The sequence below is a fragment of the Anomaloglossus baeobatrachus genome, chromosome 1 (assembly GCF_048569485.1).
Source record: "Anomaloglossus baeobatrachus isolate aAnoBae1 chromosome 1, aAnoBae1.hap1, whole genome shotgun sequence".
Lineage (NCBI taxonomy): Eukaryota > Metazoa > Chordata > Amphibia > Anura > Aromobatidae > Anomaloglossus > Anomaloglossus baeobatrachus.
Window position 1 is genome coordinate 651,246,060 of NC_134353.1, and position 26,020 is coordinate 651,272,079.

General features: G+C 45.6%; 1 protein-coding gene across 2 annotated transcripts in view; it reads left to right on the forward strand.

Moving 5' to 3' along the window:
- The window catches only part of PARP2 (poly(ADP-ribose) polymerase 2), a 169,918-nt gene that overhangs the window by 125,422 nt on the left and 18,476 nt on the right, over positions 1–26,020 (forward strand). For both annotated transcript variants that reach the window (XM_075319918.1, XM_075319919.1), the window contains exons 8-10: positions 11,610–11,706; positions 11,885–11,960; positions 12,243–12,345. In XM_075319918.1, coding sequence (XP_075176033.1) covers positions 11,610–11,706; positions 11,885–11,960; positions 12,243–12,345 — 276 coding nt within the window. The remainder of the gene's footprint in view (positions 1–11,609; positions 11,707–11,884; positions 11,961–12,242; positions 12,346–26,020) is intronic.

Sequence of the window (26,020 nt, forward strand, 5' to 3'; positions counted from 1 at the left end):
ATGCAACCAAATAGCGGTAAATGCTGAACCTGGCAATTACCAATATGTTGTCAGAAACTGCTACTGCGTTTTGTGAATCTGAAAAACTTTGGGCAAAAAGCATAATTTAGAACAAAACAAATGTATAGCCTTTCATTCCATTTTTGTATTTATCACGCCTGCATGAATGCCAAACATCCTGATAAAAGTTTTCAATACTTTTGAGAGTCCAGTCTTAAAATGGAATCATATTTGGGGGATAGCCAAAGTCACTTCAAAAGTATGTAGGACCCTTTAAAAAAAGTGTGTGTGTATATATATATATATATATATATATATATATATATATATATAATATATATATATATATATATATATATATATATATATATATATATATCTCTTTATGAATGTCTTTGAAAATATGAAAGATTGTAGAAAAGTGAAATTAAAAAAATGCTTACGTAAAGTAGACATATAGGAATAACTGTTTAACGCACTTCAAAAGGGTAAAAAATACCAATTGGACAAAAAAATATTTATGCACAAGCCAGTTCTGCTATATAAGTATGATCCATAGGGTTATGTTAGACAACCAAAGGATATGTTATGTATGTTATGTAGAAAGTTAAACTGACCATTGGTTCTAGTGTATGTCTGTGTCCTCCCTGTGCATATACATGTACTCCTCCTGGTTGACAGCAACCTCTCGAGAGATCTGTAACAGCATTAGGGTATGTGCGCACGTTGTGTTCTGGCGTGACAAAAAGCAGCGTTTTGTCACTGCATGTGCGTTTCAAAACGCATCCAAAACGCTGCATTTTGGGTGCATTTTGGATGCGTTCTAGATGCTTGTTCTCCCACAGAGTGGTTGCTTTTTAGAACGCATCGATTTTGTCAAATTTGGCATCCAAAACGCTGCGTTTCAAAACGCAACGTGCACATGGAATTTGCTTAATTGTCATAGACTTTGCTGGGGACGCAGAACGCATGCGTTTATGCTGCAGTTTAAAACGCTGCGTAAACGCATGAAAAAATGCACACACAGCCTAAAGATTAAAGTGATGATTGATGTACTCCAGATTTATCTAGTGAGTGATAGTTGTATAAGGCTGTGTGCGCACGTTGCGTAATTACATGCAGTTACGCTGCAATCTGCACCGCCATGCGTCCTGCGTCCCCTGCATAATCTATGAAGATTATGCAGGAGACGTGCTCACATGGCGTATTAGAGTGCAGTGATTCGGCTGCTGCCCGAAGTGCGCGTTATAAGAAGTGACATGTCACTTATTCCGTGCGCTCTGCATGCAGCCCCCGCTCTGTCTATGGGAGGGGCTGCACGCATGGAATCGGCTTTCTTTTTTTTTCACTACGGACTCTTTCTGCAGCGATTTGAAGCGCACGTGTGCTGTTCAAATCGTTGTAGAAATTTCTGCAGGGTCAGAACGCTACGTGCGCACATAGGCTAACACAGGACTCCCCTAGTAACCATGTAGTTACCAGGGAAGCTACCGGTCTTGGTGCCTTGCCTTTTTCCACTATTCAACTTCTATCACTTACAAGAGATGCCTCAAGTATCAGTTCTATCCCTTTCCTTTTTATATTTAGAATATATATCCGTGTTGTCCTTCTGGTAGCTGAACAATGATTGCATTTTTGACGTGCAAATATAATCTACCATATCTTTCAGACTAAAAGACTTTTTTTATTTTTTTTTTATATATATTTTCCTCCAAATTTGTGAAGAAAATGGGGGTGCATCTTATCATATTGTTGGAATGTACCTGGCTCGCGGTGGAGAAGGGGTCACAGGAGCAGTGAATATTGGTTTCCCCGTTAAAGGAAAATGAATATTCACTGCTCCTCACACCCATAATCCCACCCACCTCTGCGCCAAGGTCAATGTGCATAAACGACTGAAGATTTCTACCATCACTGACACTGAGAGGTGTGGGTGGGATTATGGGCGTGGGGAGCAGTGAATATTCATTTACATTTAATGAAATGAATATTCACAGCTCCTGCCACCACCGGCTTCCTGCAGTGGCAAACCCTGCTCCTGCCTTCGGCACACCTGTGAGTGGGGGCACATGACAGTGGCTTCATGCGCTGCACGTCACACGCCGATCTCAATATTCCGGGTCCCTAACTAAAATGCCACTATCTAGGTTAAAAACATCCTTGTCTGGGCAGCTAGACTAAAAATCTAACTTGAAATGCCACTATCTGGACTAACCTCCATGTCTGGGCAGCTAGGACTCCTGGTATAAAGATTGTGAACACAGCCTGGCTTATAGGGCGGAGTGCTCAGTCAGAAAAAAACTCACTGCAAATATTTCAAAAGATATTTTATATATATATATATATGCACCTTAATACAATTTTGTTTCAAAGTGAGATTTTTTTTTTGTACAAAATAAAAATTAGTGGCTGTGTGACCCAAACAAAAAAATTAGACATACCCAACTTATATAAGTGTAGATTTACATCACAATGGCTTTGAAATTCTTCTTTTATCCCAGCGGGTGTAAGATTTCGATTTCGGGACACATTGTATTCGTCAGTAGAAAATTTAGGTATAGTTTAAATTTATTAAAAAATATACATGTATATTTGTAATTTATTTATATGTATTGATTATTTATATATATATATATATATGTCAAGGTCAGAATGACGATGATGATGATACTCAAAGGATCTCTTGATATCCGGCTGCTGCTTCTAATTAAAATGTCATGGGTGCACACGAGAATGAAAAATAACTGCACAGCAAGTCAGTTACATCTATCTCCATGACCGGCTCTTAACCAAGTGTGTTCTTTATTGTTTGAAAGAAACTCTAAACTGAGCAGTAAGGGGGTGTAAACAAAAGTTTTAGTCCAATCAAGTATCGCAGGGCAGGGCTTCATGACGTAGAGAGATCTACATATTCTCCGTTGATTGGTCAGTCTAGGATCCAGGAATTTCTTTGTCCATCTGTCTTGGGTGTAAACCAGGAAATGGTGGCCATCTTGCTATACATATATATATATCCTAGTATATACTGAGGTTAAGGAAAATACACTGAATATGCAATATACATATATACATGTTAGTAAGAAACAAAAGCATTCACAAATATGTGAGTTAGTTCACATCTACTGAACTATATAACTGAGTCTATGAAATGGCTGAATTAAGTATTTTTGGATACTCAATTCTTTATCCTCAACAGTCCCCCCTAAAGACTTACTTCTGCCATTTCTGAATTCTAAGGGTACTGTGTTCCCTTAGGAAGAGAGGTAGAAAGATCTGTTGAAAAACCTGCCTAACTGAACGTTGAAACATGGGCGGAAAGGGGAAAGGGGTTTTCTTCACCAGTTTGAGACCAAGGACTCCTAGGCGAGTCCTCACCCTTTGTAGTTGGACTTTCCCATGTCTCAAGGTTCTCTAAGTCCTCTCTTCTAACTGTTCTGGCAATACTGGTCTAAAACTGTACAGGGTTTTCTGGAAAGGATAAGTATGAGCAGAACGCTCAGTGCAGCTCTGGTTGATTAACCCTTCTACAATGCGAGGTGTGGATCCATAGATTTTCTGTGGTTGGATCAGCTCCTCTAGTGTTGACTCATGGCTCTTTCTCGCTTGTCCTTTAGGATCAATCAGTCTCCTGACTGGAGACCATATGCTAATAGCTCTGATTTAAGATCTGGAATTGGAGAATACACCTGTTTATCACACTATTCAGTCAATTATATAAAAATATACATGCCTATGCTAAACCAAAAAACATCTTACATAAAGACCTGCTTATTGCAAAAAGAAAACAGAACATATACATTTTATACACCATTTACTAGTTTCCACTTTCCTATAAAATATACACTTTTTGTAAACACATTTTTCTTTACATACCACCTTCATGTGCTTCTCAACAATAATGTCGTTGTCTGCACTGGAATGCCTCTGACCAAACCTGGAAAGAAATTTACACAACACGCACAGACTTGCATACAACGTGCTCATGATATACATCTATAATCAGTTTGCAGTCTCTAAGAATGGGTAGAGCAGGTGCAGGGTGTTTCTACGGACTCTTTACAGTTTTTTCTCACTTCGTTCTAGGCACTTGTCTCACAAGACTGGGTGAGTCTGCCCACCTGGGTACTGAACCCGGTGTCACCAAAGCACACACTGACAATTGTCTTTCACAGATGTTACCTGGGCCATCATTAAGAAGAGCTCTCATGGCAGAGAAAGCTTACCACCCTTTATCCACAGACCTTCCTCAGTCAGCTGGCTCCCTGCATGTCACACTCCATTCCTTGTTGTATCGCTTGTTCCTGTAGGGATGTAAGAACACAAGGAGTAACAGAAGTCACTGACGTGACCAATGTCACCAAGGCATGGTCGGTATTGGTGAAAGACTCTCAACTCTAGGCCCGTTCACTGCTTCTTGGTCAGCTGCACCTGTGCAAGGATCTCCATCCGAATCCATCAGCTCAGATCTAGACTTTCTTTTCGGCATACCTAATTCATTTGACAACAGGAAAAAATCTACAACCTACATACACCTCTAAAGACTCTTACCCACTCCTGTTCTACCCATCAAGAGAGGCATTAATGCATCACTGTCTCCTGTATCAATAGGATCGGAGGGAGTGGTCGAATTTAGATCTACCTCATGTGGTGTAAACAGCAACATATCCAGTGCAGAATCGACCACCATCTGGTTTCATCTATAAAAACAAAAACTTAAAAATATACATTAGATCATTCTTATAACTTCATCTCTGATCATAATACAGTTAGTGGTCATCTATACTTCACATGACTGAGAATACTTAATAAATAAACAAACAAATAAATAAACAAATAAACATATAAGACAAGACTTTCCTATTTCAGTTAACAGATATACCTCATAGTAATCTAATAAACATAACCTATGGGAAAAAGGTCAGCTTCAAAACCAAGGTCAACTTCAAAACCTATCTAATATGCCTACTGCACCCTCCAAGAAACTGGAGAATATAATTAATACCTTATTCCCCCCTTGTTTAATTGTTTATTTACCAATATGGCAAAATTCAGCATTTTTATACTGGTATTCCCTAAAAGAAAAGATAAAACAGCAGGTAATAAATTAGCCACATACTAAAATGAACAAACACTGAAAATAACGTACATCTCACAACAATATACAATACTGGGAAATTTCAAAACTTTACAATAAACAACACTGTATCCATAAAGAAAAGAAAAGCCTTTCATAGTAGAAACGACTGAGACATGATTAAATGACAGCTGTGACTAGGCGACTAACTGGCAAAAAAATATATGAATGGTTTAGAAATAATCGTAAAAACAGAAAAGGTGATAGAGTCACAAAATAAAAATATATTGTTCAAATAAATCGCCATTAAAAACAAAACAACACAAATTATATCGCGCATCCCATAAAATTTAATATTCCCTATTCAGGTATAAACAGCAAACTAAAAATGTGAAACCCTGAACTCTAAGGGTTAAACCAAACTTACGTCACTATTGGAGAGAGACACATTCCATTCTTACTTCTTAAAGTGAGAGAGGAAGAGGGAAAAAAAAACTCATCCTTTGTTATAACAAAGACATAGCAGGGAACACATCCATTACCCATGTACATTGAATGCATTATACATTTTTCCTAATTCCTTTTTACAAATGGATTTGATACATTTTGACATCAGTAGGGGTAAGTCGTTTACAATTTTTGTTTTAAATTAACTAACATAATACAAAGATATATATATTTACCTTCCTCTATTTTATTTTATGATATAATGCTGCAGGACTTTTAAAATACCAATTAATTTTATGTGAACAGATCTATTTCCACATCATTTCTGTAAAAATTTCACTTACTTATCTTTGACTTGCACTTATGGATAACTGAGTAAACAAATATACTATTTATGCTTATTCAAATGTGTTAGTCATATATACCAGAGAACACCTCCCACCGGGGATGGGTGGAGAGCTTTGAACAAAGAGCCATTGCGAGGGGTGTGGCTTATGAGGTGTACTGCCATCAGTGGGTGTAGCAAGACGGCTGCCACAGGAAGTTCCAGGCACCTGACTTCCGGGTGCAGCATCCATGTTGTGACTCCCTGGGTGTACTGGGAGTGGCTGGAACTACGTAGTAAACCAGGGATACTTTAGTGCCTGTAAATTTGCATTCCAGCATACAAAGGAGAGATATGATTAGCACCAGATATAATGACTTCTAGGGAAGAACAATAAGGCACCGCTAGAGAAAAACATTTAGTGATTCTACAAACAGCAACAGACAGTGAATGAGGTCTTTGTTCTTCATTATAAACTCACTACAGATTAATCTGAACTTCAATACATGGGTTGCAGCCTGCCATCTAGTGGTAGTCCAACGATATTACACAACTTTTTTGCAATCTTTTATATTTTTTCCGTTTTTTGTAACTAGGGCGACAGCGTTCTCAGCTCCTACTAAAAACAACATATTTATCTTTTGAACAGAGTATACAGTGCTTAATTGGATCGGCCGTTCCAATGGAGTCCTTTCTCGTCTCGTCCGCGTTTGTAACACACTGACAGTGACTCGCGTCTAATACGCATGAGAATCCGCTAACTCCAGCACCCTTACCTCAACTAAAGTGAGTTCCTTTCCTGCCTCGTTATGAAGACCTACCTGCTCATAACAGTGGCTCGCGTTTAATACGCAGAGGAATACGCTAAATCCACTTTAAGTTAACAGAACCCTTCCCGCCTCGTTTATTATCTATCCAACACTCAATATTCAATATTCAACATTTAATATTTAATATTCAATATTTAATATTTAATATCTGATATTTAATATCTAACAAACAGTGGCTGTGTCCGCAACACAGGGGAATCGCTAGTTCTCATACTTCTGTTCAAAAACAAACAAGTTAAAAAAACTGAAAAATGCATGAACCCGTTAATTTCTCTCAAATCCAAACTAAAATAACACTTGTTTTTCTTTCAAATCATTACAACTTAATGTACTATACAAAGACTGCGGAGCTGTGTAACTTGATCTCCGCTCTGCCTCAAGCAGCTGGTGGACATATAGCCCCCACCTTTTTGCTTCCTCTGAGTGTAAGAATGTAAGGATGTGCTCCCCCCTCTCGCATTCCTTGTTCTCAATAGAAAGACTGTCAGGGATATCCCTGGGCTTAACCAGACCCCCCTTCTCCCTTTGTTCACAGCGAAGAAGAAAAAAAAAAAAAACTACAGGCAATTAACTCTCCGAGAACCAAACAGAGAAATCACAAGCTTGATTAACCATACACTTATATACAAATAAACAGCTACTCAAGAAAACACCCCATTTCTAATTACAGACAGCCGGATACTTTACAACCTACCCCTAGCCCCTATGGGAGCTGGGTCCTTCTAGCCCACCGGCGGGTGACAGTCACACCGTTAGGTCTCCGGTGCACTACCATTCTCCGGACTAGTGACCACCCACTTTCGCCAGGTGTCTCTCGATCCACAGGTAAAACAGCACACACAATGTATATGATGGTTACCTGCGAAATGAAGGGTGATCAATCCTATCAAGCGACACCTGGATACTTGTGGAGTAGCCCCCAGACGTCCGGAAAATGGAAGCTCTGACTCACCCTTTACGGTAGTCCCATCTGGGTCGCCAGTTGTCAAGGTCAGAATGACGATGATGATGATACTCAAAGGATCTCTTGATATCCGGCTGCTGCTTCTAATTAAAATGTCATGGGTGCACACGAGAATGAAAAATAACTGCACAGCAAGTCAGTTACATCTATCTCCATGACCGGCTCTTAACCAAGTGTGTTCTTTATTGTTTGAAAGAAACTCTAAACTGAGCAGTAAGGGGGTGTAAACAAAAGTTTTAGTCCAATCAAGTATCGCAGGGCAGGGCTTCATGACGTAGAGAGATCTACATATTCTCCGTTGATTGGTCAGTCTAGGATCCAGGAATTTCTTTGTCCATCTGTCTTGGGTGTAAACCAGGAAATGGTGGCCATCTTGCTATACATATATATATATATCCTAGTATATACTGAGGTTAAGGAAAATACACTGAATATGCAATATACATATATACATGTTAGTAAGAAACAAAAGCATTCACAAATATGTGAGTTAGTTCACATCTACTGAACTATATAACTGAGTCTATGAAATGGCTGAATTAAGTATTTTTGGATACTCAATTCTTTATCCTCAACATATATATATATATATATATATTTGAATATGTATGACATCATATATCAATAGATGATGAGCTTTTGGTGCATTTTTGATGTTGCAGAATTTCTCGACCCAAAATCTAAATTGGGTTACTTGTGTTTTTTCAATGTTTTGCTTTTTGTTTTTTTTTGTGAGAGTTTTTGACTCTGTTTCTTTTGGGAGTCATGCTTTTAAATAAAGCCGCTTCGTTTTTTAAATTACCTGGTATTTCGCTGTGACAAAACTTTATTGATGTACTTGGGTGTGGATTACATGTTTTTAATCCTCTTCCACTGCAGAAATGCATTAAAATGCATGTGCATTTTCTACCTGCGTTTTTTTTTTTTTGTTTGTTTTTTTGGGGGGAGGTCTGCATCTAATACAAATCTATGGGGAAAATCTGCTCAGAAAACTCTAGATATCCGAAGATAAATTGACATGTTGCGGATTTGAAACCCGCATCACCACAGGTAAAGCACAGTGGGTATGAGAATTCTATAAATCCCATCCGCTTTGCTGGAACTGTAAGGCTATGTGCGCACTAGAAATGTGAAGTTTCTCAAGAAAATTTCTTGAGAAACTTCTGGGAGTGAAAGATTTCCGGACCTCCGGAAAAAATCCGCACCAAATCCGCATGCGGATTTGCTGCGATTTTGCCGCAATTTTCCCGCGGGTGGTTCCCTGCGGATTTTGCAGGCTGTACTGCCGAAATCCGCAGGGTACCTGCGGAAATAATGGACATGCTCATTTTCTCAAGAAATTTTCCCGAGAAATTCTTCTCAAGGAAATTTCTTGAGAAAAATCCGCACAGTGCGCACAGCTATTTTTTTTTCTCATAGAATTTGCTGGGAAATGTCTGCACAAAGATTACAGACCTTTCTCAAGAAATTTCCGCGGGTAAAACGGTCTAGTGCGCACAGAGCCTAAAGGCCCCGTCACACTAAGCAACATCGCTAGCAACATCGCTGCTAACAAACAACTTTTGTGACGTTGCTAGCGATGTTGCTGTGTGTGACATCCAGCAACAACCTGGCCCCTGCTGTGAGGTCGTTGGTTGTTGCTGAATGTCCTGGGCCATTTTTTAGTTGTTGCTCTCCCGCTGTGAAGCACAGATCGTTGTGTGTGACAGCGAGACAGCAACAACTAAATGTGCAGGCAGCAGGAGCCGGCTTCTGCGGAGGCTGATAACCACAGTAAACATCGGGTAACCAAGAAGCCCTGTCCTTGGTTACCCGATATTTACCTTTGTTACCAGCCTCCGCCGCTCTCGCTGTCAGTGCCGACTCCTGCTCTGTGCACATTTAGCTGCAGTACACATCGGGTAATTAACCCGATGTGTGCTGTAACTAGGAGAGCAAGGAGCCAGCGCTAAGCGGTGTGCGCTGCTCCCTGCTCTGTGCACATGTAGCTGCAGCACACATCGGGTAATTAACCCGATGTGTGCTGTAACTAGGAGAGCAGGGAGCCAGCGCTCAGTATGCGCTGCTCCCTGCTCTCTGCACGTGTAGCTGCGTGCGCTGGTAACCAAGGTAAATATCGGGTTGGTTACCCGATATTTACCTTAGTTACCAAGCGCAGCATCTTCCACGCGGCGCTGGGGGCTGGTCACTGGTTGCTGGTGAGCTCACCAGCAACTCGTGTAGTGACGCTCCAGCGATCCCTGCCAGGTCAGGTTGCTGGTGGGATCGCTGGAGCGTCGCAGTGTGACATCTCACCAGCAACCTCCTAGCAACTTACCAGCGATCCCTATCGTTGTTGGGATCGCTGGTAAGTTGCTTAGTGTGACTGGACCTTTAGATGCTTTCTTATTGACGCAGCAAACATACACATCAAAAGCTCATTGTGGTCCCACAGCCTAAAACAATTAGTCACACTGCACAAAAGGGTTAATTATTGTCTTCCAAACATTGTTGCATTGTTTTTTATGCATTCATTTAACATTGGGGGATATTACATTTTTATTATGTTAGCAGTAAGTTTTAACATTTTCAAGAAATTTTTTTTTGTTGGTGGTCAATTCAGTTCACAAATGCCTTTTGGAGGGGGCTATAGTGGAAGAGCCACATAAGTCACCCTATATATATATTTATTTTTTATAAAGTGCACACATCTAGGGATGAACGAACCCAAACAGTAAAGTTCTCAGGTCTCACAAGTCCATGGTCGAGATCCGGGTTGCTTTGCTAAATAAAGTTTGTTGAAAGGCTGTAGCGCTGCCAATCAGCAAGCTTTTCGGCATGGGGAAGATGCCTAGCCTCTGCTGTGAACAAATAAGACAGAGTTCCCCGTATTTTTGTTAACCAGCCAAGGTAAAACAGACTGCTGGGGGCTGGGACAGCCTATGGTTATTTGGCTCTTCCCAGCCTAAAAATAGCACCCACTCCCAAAAAAAATGGCACATCCATTAGATGCGCCAAGTCTGGCACTTTGCCCAGCTCTTCATTGCTATTTTAGGCTGGTCCTGTAGATCCCCCAAGGGATCCAGATCTCTTTGAACTGTGCTTGTTGCCTGTATTCCCAACTAATTAATTCTGATCTCCATTCTGTTCCTAGCACGGATTCTGAAACCTACTGCGCGCATCAGATTTTCCAACATATTAATCCATAGCATATAAAATAGGTTAGGTTTAAAGGTAATCTGTCACCAGGTTTTTCATTCTGCTGATCCCTGGAGATCTCACAAATGGAACCACACTGACCCTCAGAACAGGGCCGTGAAGTGCACCACTTTAAATGGCATGATAGCTTGACATGCGCTCCACTGCGCTATTCATGGTCTATTAGACTGCTGGAGACAGCTGAGCGCTCCACTGCGCTATTCATCCTCTATTGGACTGCTAGAGACAGCTGAGCCCTCCACTGCGCTAATCATGGACTGCTGGACACAGCTGAGCGCTCCACTGCATTATTCATGGTCCATTGGACTGGTGGAGACAGCTGAGCGCTCCACTGCGCTACTCATGGACTGCTGGACACAGCTGAGCGCTCCACTGCACTATTCATTGTCTTTTGAACTGCTGGAGGCAGCTGAGCCCTCCAGTGCACTATTCTTGGACCATTGGACTGCTGGAGGCAGCTGAGCGCTCCACTGCAGTATTCATGGTCTATTGGACTGCTTGTGACAGCTGAGCACTCCACTGCACTATTCATGGACCATTGGACTGCTTGTGACAGCTGAGCGCTCCACTGCACTATTCATGGTCTATTAGACTGCTTGTGACAGCTGAGCACTCCACTGCACTATTCATGGACCATTGGACTGCTGGAGACAGCTGAGCTAAATTGCTAAGTTGAGACAATCCTTTTTATTAAACTTTTAGATATTTTTTTTCTGTCTTATCCTTTTATTTTTTGTAATAAAGTTTTATAAACCTTGTATTTTCCCTTAGACAAACCTGCAGTTTAATAACAATAAATACTATCTGATCCAACTCCATGAAGATGACCATGCAAGAAACTTCTCTGTTTGGATGCGCTGGGGACGAGGTAAGAGGTCTCAATGCTTCATGACGTAATGGCACTTCTTCACCACATCTGATTTTTAGGCTGGTGTTTGGGAGTTCTATGGGTTCCGTAAATGATAGCAATGATCTGCTAGTGCGGGCGTATATAACAAAAGTGCAGTCATGAGGAGCCAAATAACTGAGATGGATTTCCTTTTCAGTGGGGAAGGTCGGGCAGAATTCTCTGGTATCCTGTAAAGGGGACCTGCAAAAAGCAAAGGATATCTTCCAGAAAAAGTAAGTAGCTCATATTCATGTACAATTGAGCTGAAGAATTTATAATATTAGGAATATTGCACAGACCCCATTTCCAGCGTGCATGGATAAAAACTGGCTCTTGTAGGACAGATTTCATGAAGAACCGTTTTTCAGATTTGCTGATGTCCTCTTGCTTATTTCAGAATAGACTTCCAGTAATCGAGCTTTCTCATCATATCCGTTTTTATCGCAATCATTTTTGTTTGCTCACGGCAAAAATCAGAAGTTTAATGTTTATATATTTTGTTTTTATATTTTTAGGTTTTTTGATAAAACAAAAAATCTTTGGTCGAAGCGTGCAAATTTTGAAAAGGTTCCTGGTAAATATGACTTTCTGCATTTGGATTATAACCCCGTCAAAGAGGTAAGTTAAGGTTTCTTCCAAGTAAATCTAAAGGGGAGATTCCGAACACAACAATCTGGGCAAATCTGAAATTCAGCTCATCGTATATAGCCCAATCCAGGCCGGAGCGATGAGGAAATAAAGGATAATCCAGCTCATCGTATATAGCCCCAATCCAGGCCGGAGCGATGAGGAAATAAAGGATAATCCAGCTCATCGTTTATAGCCCCAGCCAGGCCAGAGCGATGAGGAAATAAAGGATAATCCAGCTCATCGTATATAGCCCTAATCCAGGCCAGAGCGATGAGGAAATAAAGGATAATCCAGCTCATCGTATATAGTAGGGTGACCGCAAAAAATAGATGTCGGAATTTTGTCCGTCTGGACCCCACAAAACGATTCCCCTTTCCAGATATTGAGAGAGCCAAAATTTGAGCTCGATCAAACGACGTTAACCCGTGCCGCTCGTCGCTCAAAGTTTGAAAAAAATCCAAATTTTTGGCCAAAAAGCTGACATATGGAGCCATAACTCCAGAACGGTAAATAATAAAAACACGCTTAATATCTCAAAAGAAAGCTAATGTTCTTCAAAATTTATATTTTATACATAATTGTTGTTATTTTAAGTCAAACTGAGTTACAACAGCTTTTAGCCCCGAGAACGTGACCTGGTACCACTAGGAGCATACTTCGTATATTTTGTTATTAATTGATACATTTTGGTTTTTTTGGGTATATTTTTGAGTTTAAAGTAGAAATATAACAAAAAAACAAGTAATACTGATAAGTCTAATGACATTTTTTATTTTAAAATATAAAAATGAGGTATATAATACATACAAAACAGACACTGAAAAGATCCAGACGTAGTACCTACATGAGTTGATAATTTTACAGTTATCTAATCTACCGTATTTTTCGGACCATAAGACGCACTTTTTTCCCCCCAAATGTTGGGGGAAAGTGGGGGGTGCGTCTTATGGTCTGACTATAGGACTGCGGCCGGGAATGTGGGTGCTGGGGTGGAGCGGGTCATCGGGGGCACGAGCAGGCTGCAGCAGCGCCTGCCGTGACCACGTGGGCCCGCTCATTACATATGCACGCCCATCCTCCCGCCCATCATCTCTCAGCGAACACGGCGCTGACAGGTGGGCGGGGTGATGGGCGGGGGGGTGCGCGCATAATTAACAGCCGGCCGTGATCACCCCTGGCAACTACAGCCTGGAGTGATCATGTGCGGCTGTATTCACTGCCCCCCGTGCATCATTATCAGCGCGGGGAGCAGTGAATCAGTACACTCACCCGTCACCGCGGGTGGAGCCTTCCCCCTGCAGCATCGCGCGATGTCTTCCTGTCTGTGCCGGTCAGCTGATCTGGTCACTAGCGGCGCGCACAGCGATGACGTCATCGCTGTGCGCGCCGCTAGTGTCCACCAGCTCAGCTGACCGGCACAGACAGGAAGACATCGCGCGATGCTGCAGACGGTGACGGCTCCACACGCGGTGACGGCTCCACACGCGGTGACGGCTCCACACAGCGGCGCTGCAGCTGAGACAGAGATCGGTGCTTCAGGGAGTGAGGAAAGGTGAGTATAAACGTTTATTTTTTTTTTCTGTGCCACAGGCCATATACCAGGATGGGGGAATAACATGAGCAGGATGGATGGGGGAATAACATGAGCAGGATGGATGGGGGAATAACATGAGCAGGATGGATGGGGGCATTTCATGAGCAGGATGGATGGGGGAATAACATGAGCAGGATGGATGGGGGCATTTCATGAGCAGGATGGATGGGGGCATTTCATGAGCAGGATGGATGGGGGAATATCATGAGCAGGATGGATGGGGGAATATCATGAGCAGGATGGATGGGGGAATATGAGCAGGATGGATGGGGGAATAACATGAGCAGGATGGATGGGGGCATTTCATGAGCAGGATGGATGGGGGCATTTCATGAGCAGGATGGATGGGGGCATTTCATGAGCAGGATGGATGGGGGCATTTCATGAGCAGGATGGATGGGGGCATATCATGAGCAGGATGGATGGGGGAATAACATGAGCAGGATGGATGGGGGGTATATTATGAGCAGGATGGATGGGGGGTATATTATGAGCAGGATGGATGGGGGGTATATTATGAGCAGGATCATATACAAGGCAGGAGGATCCTTACCAGAATGGGGTACCTTAGTAGAGAATTTGGGGACATTACCCCATAACAGTGTCAGCAGCAGATCCTCGCCCCATAACAGTGTGTCATGACCATATTTTTTGGTTAAAATTTTATTTTCCTATTTTCCTCCTCTAAAACCAGGGTGCGTCTTATGGTCAGGTGCGTCTTATAGTCCGAAAAATACGGTATTCTAGAGCTTTTGTTAAAGTAGTTTTTGAAACATCAGAATATAATGCTCGGCATTTGCTTACAACTTGCAGGACATATTGCTTTTGTTCTTCATCTTTTGTTAGAAGGTCGTTAAAGTCGGTTATTAATTTAACACCACGCTCAGCCATATCATTAACTACCGTATTTTTCGGACCATAAGACGCACTTTTTTTCCTCCAAATGTTGGGGGACAGTGGGGGGTGCGTCTTATGCTCTGTCTGTGGCTGTGGGGAATGAGGGTGCTGCGGTGGAGCGGGTCATCGGGGGCACGAGCAGGCTGTAGCAGCCTGCCATGACCACGTGGGCCCGCTCATTTAATATGCACGCCCATCCTCCCGCCCATCTCTCAGCGCTGAACCCGGCGCTGACAGGAGGGCGGGGTGATGGGCAGGGATAAACAGCCGGCCCGCATGATCACCCCTGGCAACTGCAGCCTGGAGTGATCATGTGTGTGATCATCATCATCAGCGCGGGGGGCAGTGAATCAGTAGACATTACTCACCGTTCCCCTGCAGCATCGCGATCTCCTGTCTGTGCCGGTCAGCTGACTTGTGTGAAGACTATCGGGGCACACAGCGATGACGTCATCGCTGTGCGCACGTGTCCACGCTGCCGGCACAGACCACCGGAGGACATCGCGATGCTGCAGGGGAACGGGGATGGCTACACTCAGCGGTGCTGCCGCTGACATAGACGGTAAGAGGAGCGGTGCTGCAGGGAGAGAGGTGAGGTAAGGTGAGTATGATAGTACCTACACTCTCTGAGGCCTATTTTAGACCCATGGTAAGGTTTTAATATTAGAGAGTGTAGGTACTATCCCAACTGGGTACACCTTGGCGTTGGTGGGATAGCTTTATGCTTTTTTTGATCAAAAACAGTGTTTACTAAGTACCCTATGTTTATATGCACTATGCTTTTATTTAGTTACAGCAGGGTATGTTTTCACAATTTTTCCCTTGGTTTCTCATGGGCAGTATATGAGCAGCATGGGGAGTATATGAGCAGGATGAGGGTATATAGCAGCATGGGCAGTATATGAGCAGGATGAGGGTATATGAGCAGCATGGGGAGTATATGAGCAGCATGGGGAGTATATGAGCAGGATGAGGGTATATAGCAGCATGGGGAGTATATGAGCAGCATGGGCAGTATATGAGCAGCATGGGGAGTATATGAGCAGGATGAGGGTATATAGCAGCAAGGGGAGTATATGAGCAGCATGGGGGTATATAGCAGCATGGGGAGTATATGAGCAGCATGGGGAGTATATGAGCAGGATGAGGGTATATAGCAGCAAGGGGCGTATATGAGCAGCATGGGGGTATATAGCAGCATGGGGAGTATATGAGCAGGATGAGGGTATATAGCAGCATGGGCAGTATATGAGCAGCATGGGGAGTATATGAGCAGGATGAGGGTATATAGCAGCATGGGGAGTATATGAGCAGCATGGGGAGTATATGAGCAGGATGAGGGTATATAGCATCATGGGGAGTATATGAGCAGCATGGGGAGTATATGAGCAGGATGAGGGTATATAGCATCATGGGGAGTATATGAGCAGCATGGGGAGTATATGAGCAGGATGAGGGTATATAGCAGCATGGGGAGTATATGAGCAGGACATTACCCCATAACAGTGTCAGCAGCAGATCCTCGCCCCATAAGTGTGTCATGACCACATTTTTTGCTTAAAATTTTATTTTCCTATTTTCCTCCTCTAAAACCAGGGTGCGTCTTAATGTCAGGTGCGTCTTATAGTCCGAAAAATACGGTACTTTTAATGTTTTGACAATTTTCAATCCTTCTTGGAAGTCATTATTGTGAGGCCAGGTGTTTGGATTTTGTCTTAGGAAATCTGTTTTTATATTAAATCGGTCAAAGAATGTAAATGTTTCTTTGGTAAGTAAATTTACCAATCCTCCATCAACTACCTCTTTTCATTTTTCTTTCCTAACTTTTGGATTTACAACCCTGGCGTGCTCTGATGGTTCATCTGTGCTACTGAGCAATTTATTAGCCATTAACAACTTTTCATCGTCTGTAATGGTGGGATCAAAAAACGATAATCCCACCAACTCTGCATTCAAATACCACAAATGGTTCGAAAATGTGGTCAGGGCTATTTCTGCAATGTCGTTGTCACATTCTTTATAGTCTAACAGACTATGCAAAATACCTAAATCTTGCTTTGGCGCAAGATGAGCTTTTGGAGCATTGAACCAAGCTTTACAATAAATTTTAACTAGGAAAACAGAAATGGCACGCACAGAACTTTCTCCTTCTTTAGACATCTTAAATTGACGACGAAAAATTAACATTTTTAAGCAGTAAATAGCCTTTGCCATCCATCTAGCGTGAGGAATGGCTCCTGGAGTTCTAAAACCCACAGCATTGCCATCTAGTGATCCAACAAATACGAGAACCAGCTGCAACAGCTCCTTGTAGTCATCTCTGGGGGGTCTCTCCGGTAATTTGGTCTCGAATTCAGCAGTAACATTTGCAATTACTTCTGGAGTTAGGTGCTTTTGTATTAGATTGTCACTGATACCTGTGTCGTATTTTCCTTTTGTCTATCTTGGGCCACGCAAAAAATGAACACTTCTCGTATGGTCAGTTTTGCTGATTCTCTTACAGTTAATTTCACAGTACGTAAATTATAAAATAAAGCACATAACACTTGACAATTTGAGGGTAGTTTACAACCGGTGATCTGGTGAATGGGATAGCCCACAAGAAATATTTTATCCTTGTTCCGGCTTTGTACACCTAATGTGAATGCCATTTCAGAGTCCAGTAGGTAAATAACAGTTAGGCTATGTGCGCACGTTGCGTAAATACATGCAGTTACGCTGCGCTTTGTAGCGCAGCGTAACTGCATGCGTCCTGCGTCCCCTGCACAGTCTATGGAGATTGTGCAGGGGCCATGCGCACGTGGCGTTTAAGAGCGCAGCGCTTCGGCTACTGCCGAAGCGCTGCGTAAAAAGAAGTGACATGTCACTTCTTTCCTGCGCTTTGCCGGCAGCTCCTGCTCTGTCTATGAGAGGAGCTGCAGGCAGAGCGCATGGAATCGGCACTCACTACGGACATTTCTGCAGCGATCTAAAGCGCACATGTGCTCTTCAGATCGCTGCAGAAATTTCTGCAGGGCTAGTACGCAACGTGCGCACATAGCCTTAACTAGAAAAACGAAACAAAATATATGACAAACTTAAATTTCAATAAAATATTTTCAAATATCTTTTCAAATAATACTATAATAGCTATAAAAACAATAACACACACTTGGAAAATTAAAAAAAAAAACATTAAAATATCTTCACTGGATAATTGTTCGATCTAACCAGATCAAAGGCACTTTAGAAACTAAACTGAATAAATGAAAGGTCGGTTGTACGCTGAAGTAAAATCACCATCCCTAAAATAGAAATTACATGCACCCTGTGTGTAACATATACATTTTGAAGAACAACATTAGCTTTCTTTTGAGATATTAAGCGTGTTTTTATTATTTACCGTTCTGGAGTTATGGCTCCATATGCCAGCTTTTTGGCCAAAAATTTTGATTTTTTTTCAAACTTTGAGTGACGAGCGGCACGGGTTAACGTCGTTTGATCGAGCTCAAATTTTGGCTATCTCAATATCTGGAAAGGGGAATCGTTTTGTGTGGTCCAGACGAACAAGATTCCGACATCCCCCCCCCATGAGATACGGTCACCCTAGTATATAGCCCCAATCCGGGCCAGAGCGATGAGGAAATAAAGGATAATCCAGCTCATCGTATATAGCTCTAATCCAGGCTGGAGCGATGAAGAAATAAAGGACAATCTAGCTCATTGTATATAGCCCCAATCCAGGCTGGAGCGATGAGGATATAAAGGATAATCCAGCTCATCGTACAGTATATAGCCCCAATCCAGGCCGGAGCGATGAGGAAATAAAGGACAATCTAGCTCATCGTATATAGCCCCAATCCAGGCCAGAGCTATTAGGAAATAAAAGATAATCCAGCTCATCGTATATAGCCCCAATCCAGGCTGGAGCTATGAGGAAATAAAGGATAATCCAGCTCATCGTATATAGCCCCAATCCAGGACAGAGCGATGAGGAAATAAAGGACAATCTAGCTTCATGGACATAAAATCTTCGTTTATTGGCAAGTATGTAAAATTTTGGTAACATTTAAAAAAAAAATGTTAGAAACAGTGATGTTTTTGGTGCGTAAAGCCATGATTTTATATACTCGCCAATAAATGAAGATGTTACGTCTGTGATGCTGGATTATCCTTTATTTAACCCTCCAGTTCATTATGCCCCTCTTCCTTAAAATGACTTGCGTTGTTTACGTCTAATTTAAAAAAGTGTCTCTGTGCTGAGCCTCGTATGTGTCCCTGCTGTGTACTGTGTAATGGCCGTGTCTGATTATACCATATCTCCTGGGCAGAGGAGGACGCAAAAGAGACTATACAGATATTACAGCACAGGATCATAGATGATTGCTTTTGTGAAGTAAAACATTCCTTGCCTGTTTTTTTTAAAAAAAAAAAAAAAACCTTTTACCTCCAAAAAAATAATAATTTGTGATCCAGTGCCGTAATGTCTGTATACTTTTTTGTTTTCTCCCATGCCCAGGAGATGTGGTATGATCAGACCATCTCCCTGTGAAGTCAGACACGGCTATTACACAGTCCTTAGCAGGGACACGTATATAAGATTATCTCTAGCAGCGCCCAGCACTACAGTACAGCACAGTACATCTCCCTAGCAGCACCCAGCACTACAGTACAGCACAGTACATCTCCCTAGCAGCACCCAGCACTACAGTACAGCACAGTACATCTCCCTAGCAGCTCCGAGCCCTACAGTACAGCACAGTACATCTCCCTAGCAGCGCCGAGCCCTGCAGTACAGCACAGTACATCTCCCTAGCAGCACCCAGCACTACAGTACAGCACAGTACATCTCCCTAGCAGCACCCAGCACTACAGTACAGCACAGTATATCTCCCTAGCAGCGCCGAGCCCTGCAGTACAGCACAGTACATCTCCCTAGCAGCTCCGAGCCCTACAGTACAGCACAGTACATCTCCCTAGCAGCGCCGAGCCCTGCAGTACAGCACAGTACATCTCCCTAGCAGCGCCGAGCTCTACAGTACAGCACAGTACATCTCCCTAGCAGCTCCCAGCACTACAGTACAGCACAGTACATCTCCCTAGCAGCGCCCAGCACTACAGTACAGCACAGTACATCTCCCTAGCAGAGCCCAGCACTACAGTACAGCACAGTACATCTCCCTAGCAGCTCCCAGCACTACAGTACAGCACAGTACATCTCCCTAGCAGCGCCGAGCTCTACAGTACAGCACAGTACATCTCCCTAGCAGCTCCCAGCACTACAGTACAGCACAGTACATCTCCCTAGCAGCGCCCAGCACTACAGTACAGCACAGTACATCTCCCTAGCAGCGCCCAGCACTACAGTACAGCACAGTACATCTCCCTAGCTGAGCCCAGCACTACAGTACAGCACATCTCCCTAACAGCACCCAGCACTACAGTACAGCACAGTATATCTCCCTAACAGCACCCAGCACTACATGACCATTGAGGAAGGATTCTCCAGTCATGCTGTGTATGTGTTACCCACCAATACCATCTGTAAATAATACACGGACTGCATGTGACTTGGTTCAAATTGGCCACACCTTTATTACCTATTATTTACATTTTAAACACAAGGGGTCGCCATCCAACGGGCGACCCCAACAAATAATAGGTAACACAGTAATCAATACATTAAATATATAACCCTGAGTAGGCCCAGTCCAGAAACAACTTCTCACACCAATATCCCTGGCCGCAACACACTGACCCAGAGATGAGGTATTAATCACCAACGGATTAATACCCCCAACTTTGCAGAACCCCGTGTCTGCAACATCCCGGAACCCGGAGCCACCATACCAAGATGGTGTCCCTCAGTCCAGTTACCATTGCCTTCAACCGCCTCTGGACCAGACCTACCCCCCGCCACAGGACAGGGCACGTGACTCCTTACGTGGCCTGGACCCGCCACACACCAAAAGCTTGTGCCACACCTCCACGCAATCCCAGTGCCACAAACAGCACCAATATCATTAAAATGCACCTCCATTGCATCTCCGAAACTACCAGATCAGCGACACCAACTCTCAGTGCCGCAACCCAATAGGCTCAAGTGATACTAGCTACCGAACGACCCCTCTCCACTCCACCTGGCCACACTATCAACCACCCACGGTGTATATCTTTCACAGATGCAACAAACCAATATAAAGTATAATTACTTTTTTTTTTTTTTATAACTAACTCCCGAGATGCCCGGGCCACCAAATCGCTGCCTCCCACATATAGAACCAGCACCATCAGGCCCGTCCAGACCCAGCTGGCGAAAATTTGGGCGAGCCTCAGCCCGCCGAACCCCCCCTACAAACTAGTGCCCGAATAACCAAATGAGGCACACACGCACCACAAAGCCACAGGTTATAAACCCCACAGATAAAACACCAACCGGTTATGCTAACCAAACATGTTCCACTTCCAAAAAGACTCAAAAAACCCCCCCCGTTGGCCTTAACACGATAACAACGGAGGCCAAACGTAACGACAAAAACAAGAGGGGTCCTCCCTCCCAATACAGCTCACAAACACTTTCCGGAGACCACACCAAGGGGCCTCCGTGGCAGCCCCAATCCAGAAGGAATGCGACCCGTAATACTCCGGGCGCCCACCCCCGCCCCTTGCAAGCAAGTCTCCAGCACTGCCAAAACTGGTACCTTAACAAAACGAGGGGGGGGGACCATCACATGACACAACAACAGTCCTGGGCGTCCTCCCGACATAATTCCATACCCAGGACCGCGTATAACACCCCCAGCCTTCACAACCTGCCTGATCCGTTGTTTGTGCGCGACGAAGTCAGCGCTCAACCCCCTGCCCCACCGCAGGCCCAACTGCCAACATCAAACCACCGCCCCTAACCGTAGATGGGCCGGCCAACCCCTTATTTGCAGCGCCCCATACAAGGCTAACACCAACTGTTTTGGGCCAAAGGAAACCCAGACCCGCTCACAATCAGATGAACATATCAACCACAAATCACTCCCAAAATGCTTTAACACCACAAAGGAGATCGGACCCTTGCGTCCGGCTCCTTCACACCCTTGCGAAAAACCCTTCAAGGCCTTACCGCACCCGAAAATCCTCCGAAAACATCCGTCTCACCCCTAAACTTCAACTCAAAACCACAGCCGCCATCCCATGGACCACTGCCGATGCCGACCTACCAACCCGAAAAATCTGTTACTCACCACTGTCAACAAGACCACCAAATACACAACCTGGCCCCAAACAACGTTATCCATGCCGCCCACAGTTCTATATATCAGCACCAAGTAACCACAGTCACAGAGTTCCTGACCAGCTCCCAAACACAGCCTCTCCTGACTCCACAAGCCCCCCGGAAACACCGTTCCAACCTCTTCCGCCCCCGGCTTCAACTCCCGAAACCTGCGGAACTGAAACGAAACAAAGCAGCAGCTACCACTTTGTTGTGCCACACCTAAATTTTTATTTTTTTTTATTTTTTTTATGATTATACCACATACATTTGAGAACGAAATGCTGCAAGTACACCACCCTTGGCACAGAATTAGCCAACAAACCAATAATCAAATCCTCCAGCGACTAATAAACACCCTGACAGCACACCTTCCTCTCGCAAAAAATTGCTAACCCCCCCACGATTCGACCACCACCAAAAATTGGAAGCAATACCCCACCATGCTAAACCAAAACAGCCGGTCCTGCCGCATCCGAGGACCGCTGCAACATTCCATCAGGTACCACCTTACCCAGCCACCACGTGCAGCTATTGAAATCGCCGCAAGAAAACATCCTACCATTAGATTGTCCATGATTTCCCTCATGACCCCCCACAAAATGAGCCGATGGCTGCACCCTTGGCGTAGCCGACGACAGCCGTCCAGCAAACGCACTCCACAATGCCGTATCTCTGCACCCGCAGTTCCACTGCCCCAGCGAAGACCGCACCACCTTAAACTGCACTGCCTTAGCTGATCTACTGCCTCTAGCGCAGCCCGTAGGACCACACTATTACCCACGGAGCCTACGCTCCATAGCCAGAACATCAATATTTATCCCCCATAAACCGCATCACTGACGCTGGACCTTCAGTCTTCTCCTGCGCCCACGGGATGCCAAAAGAGTAACCGCCACCTTCGGCAATGAGACAACAAACCCCACACGAAACATCGGACCCGCCGACCCGACACAAAAGCAAATCATCCAATAATGAATGAGCGAGGTAATCCTGGACACACCATGCACAACCCACTCAACAAATTAATAACCGCCTCAAATAGTAACACGAAATGGAACCACCCAACAGCGAACAACGTAATAATTCCCATCCCCACAGCAACACCAGAAATGTTGGCTAGCAGGAGTGGACCAATCACAACCTAAATGCCGCCTCTACAGCCGCCTTTGCCATCAATGCTCCACGGCTCACTGCCTTTACCAAATCCCACACTCCGTCCCACGACACAATAATAAACCGTCGACAAATCTGGAGCAATGCAGGCACACACCGATGACTCCTCCGTATAAGATAAAATTGAATAAGCCGAAATAAGTTTGGCACCTTTTTGCACCACCCCCAACGGAGAAACCCAATCATGACAAGGAGGGCCTCGAATAGCCCCCCCCAACCTGCCCAAAGCCACTTCCTTACCCAACTGCCCACTGACCACATCCGGGCCTCCCTTAGCAAAGCGGCAATTCCAATAAGGAGCAAAGATCCCCAACACCGACAGAATGCAAAAATGCGGGAAGTGCTATGTCCCCTTCCACAGCCCGAACACTTGTGCATAAGACGACAGGCGGTGCCAAATTTGCACTGCCCATCACTATACTGCCCACAAACCCCCCCCCCCCCCGTCATCCGGTTCACCGGGGTTCCAAGTCTCAAGCACCCGGCTGCACCCTGGGAAAGGGGGAGGGTGGGTTGACCAGGAGCCGCCATCACCACATCCAGAAGGATATGCCCTTATGATCTTACCGCATACTTGTACCCAACACCGTCCCCTGCCAAAATCGCTTGGCGTACAGAAGCCAGGCTACACCGCCAACTGACCTACAAGCACCCCCAAATGCAACCATATAACCAAACAACGCCAAACAATTTCCCAATACCTGCTCCCCAATACACTCACCAAAAGAACGCAAAACGCCCGCCGCCAAGTTGCAAATATACGAGAGATGACCTATAACGGCGCATCCCCTCCCCCTCCTTCCTGGAGTCACCTAGCTCGCCTCATCCAAGTGAAACTGTTCCAGGGGCAGCAGGGAGAATATTTCAACCATCACCCCTTGCAAATCTTATCCCTCACATCCGCCAATAGGTAAGCCCCCAGCGGGCTTTCAACGCACATATATACCTCTCACAATTGCCTCTGTCATCCAGACGCACCAACTCATCCCCCTCTTCTTTCCACATCTCTTCCTCTGTCACAGCCCCCCTGTCGACTCTGCCAGAACAATCTCCCCCGCCGCCTCATGCGCCCTCACTCTGCCTGCCGTACCTGCGCCTACCCCCGCCGCTCCCGTCCATGCCGCCGGCGGCGCACGCGCACTCCCGGCAACCGTGTCATACAACAAACCCTTGCAGGAAGACCCCCCTTCCTGGTGCAATATCTCAGACCCCCTTGGCGCTGCCGTATCCGCAGCCGCCTCCCCCCACACTACCCTTTTTTGCACCCCCAGGTGCTCCCCAAAATCCCGCTGAATTCACGGCTGTCTCACCCGACCGCGACCCGGCGGATACTGGAGTAGAAGTCAAGCCATCTGGACATCTGAATCTTCCAACGACGCTGCTCAATCCTCCTCGCTGGAGCCGACTGCCTCTGGCTCAGGTAATGCAGGCGCTGCCGAAGCGCCGCCACCACCACGGCCGTCCTCCTGGTACGCCGTGTGGGCACTGTCCTCCAGGCTCCGTCTTCTGCCATGCGGCAACAACCCTGGACACCACACCGTCCCATGGGCTGCCACCGCGGGCCTCATCATCTTCTGGCCCAACCCCCCCCCCGCCGCCTGCAAGGGAAGGGGGGTACCTGCGGCCCGACCCGCTGCCAGCAGACTCCCATCTAGAGCCGCCGTCGCATCCTGCCCTCCTGGGCCCAGAAAGCATCCGACTGCCGGGCCCTCCCGCCGCTGCCGGGAGCTGCACGCCAGATCGGGGCGACCGGGCAGAAACCGCAGGGCCCCCGCTGTCACCCCCCACTTACTAACGCCTCCCAGGCACCCGTCGCACCAGGCTCGCCTGCCCTGGCGCCGGACCCCTGCTGGCTGCAGCCCCTCGGACTCCCCCACCCCCCCCCCCACCCCACCTGCTGGCCTCCGTCCGCCGGGCGCGCTCCCAGTCAGGAGCCGCCGCATCCAGCCCTGGGCCCACGCAAGCCTCTGTCCGCTGGGCCCTCCCCCTCCTGGGGGAGGCCGCCGCTGCTGGGAGGGGGGGGGTAGCGCTGGCCTCCGTCCACCGCCGAGCGCTCTCCTGTCCAGGAGCCGCCGCATCCAGCCGCGGCCCGGACGGAGATTCCTCCCACGGCCGGAGCAGCTGCTGGGTACCGCCGCTGCCCACGTCGCTGCCGTGGAGGGTCCCCGAAGGGGCTCTCACATCTCCTCCTCGCTCCCCCCGCACACTGCAAGTACCTGAAGGAGAGGGGAGGGGGGGATACCGCCGCCCGCTGCAGACCGGGGAGCGAGGGGAAAGTGCCGACGGGTTAACCCACGGCAGCCCTGACGTGGGACGGCGCTGCCAGGGGCCCGTGCACTTCCATGTGATATTCGCCACTGGTCCTGCAACGCAGCCATCCCGTCGGACGTCCGGATCGCTCCATGTCCGGAAATCAAGAGAGGGGGTAAGCCAGATTTCCTATACTTACACCCCTCATCTGTCCCACCTCTTCCTCCAGAGAAACTCCTCCTACCCACCAATCCCTATCTCTGCCCTATACACGACCATTCCTGTTCCTATTAACCCCATCACTCCTTCCCTTCCCTCTAGTCATGTCGCCCCTCCACCCTATGGGTTCCATGGCTTTCTGTACAGTACAGCACATCTCCCTAACAGCACCCAGCACTACAGTACAGCACAGTACATCTCCCTAGCAGTGCCCAGCACTACAGTACAGCACAGTACATCTCCCTAGCAGCGCCCAGCACTACAGTACAGCACAGTACATCTCC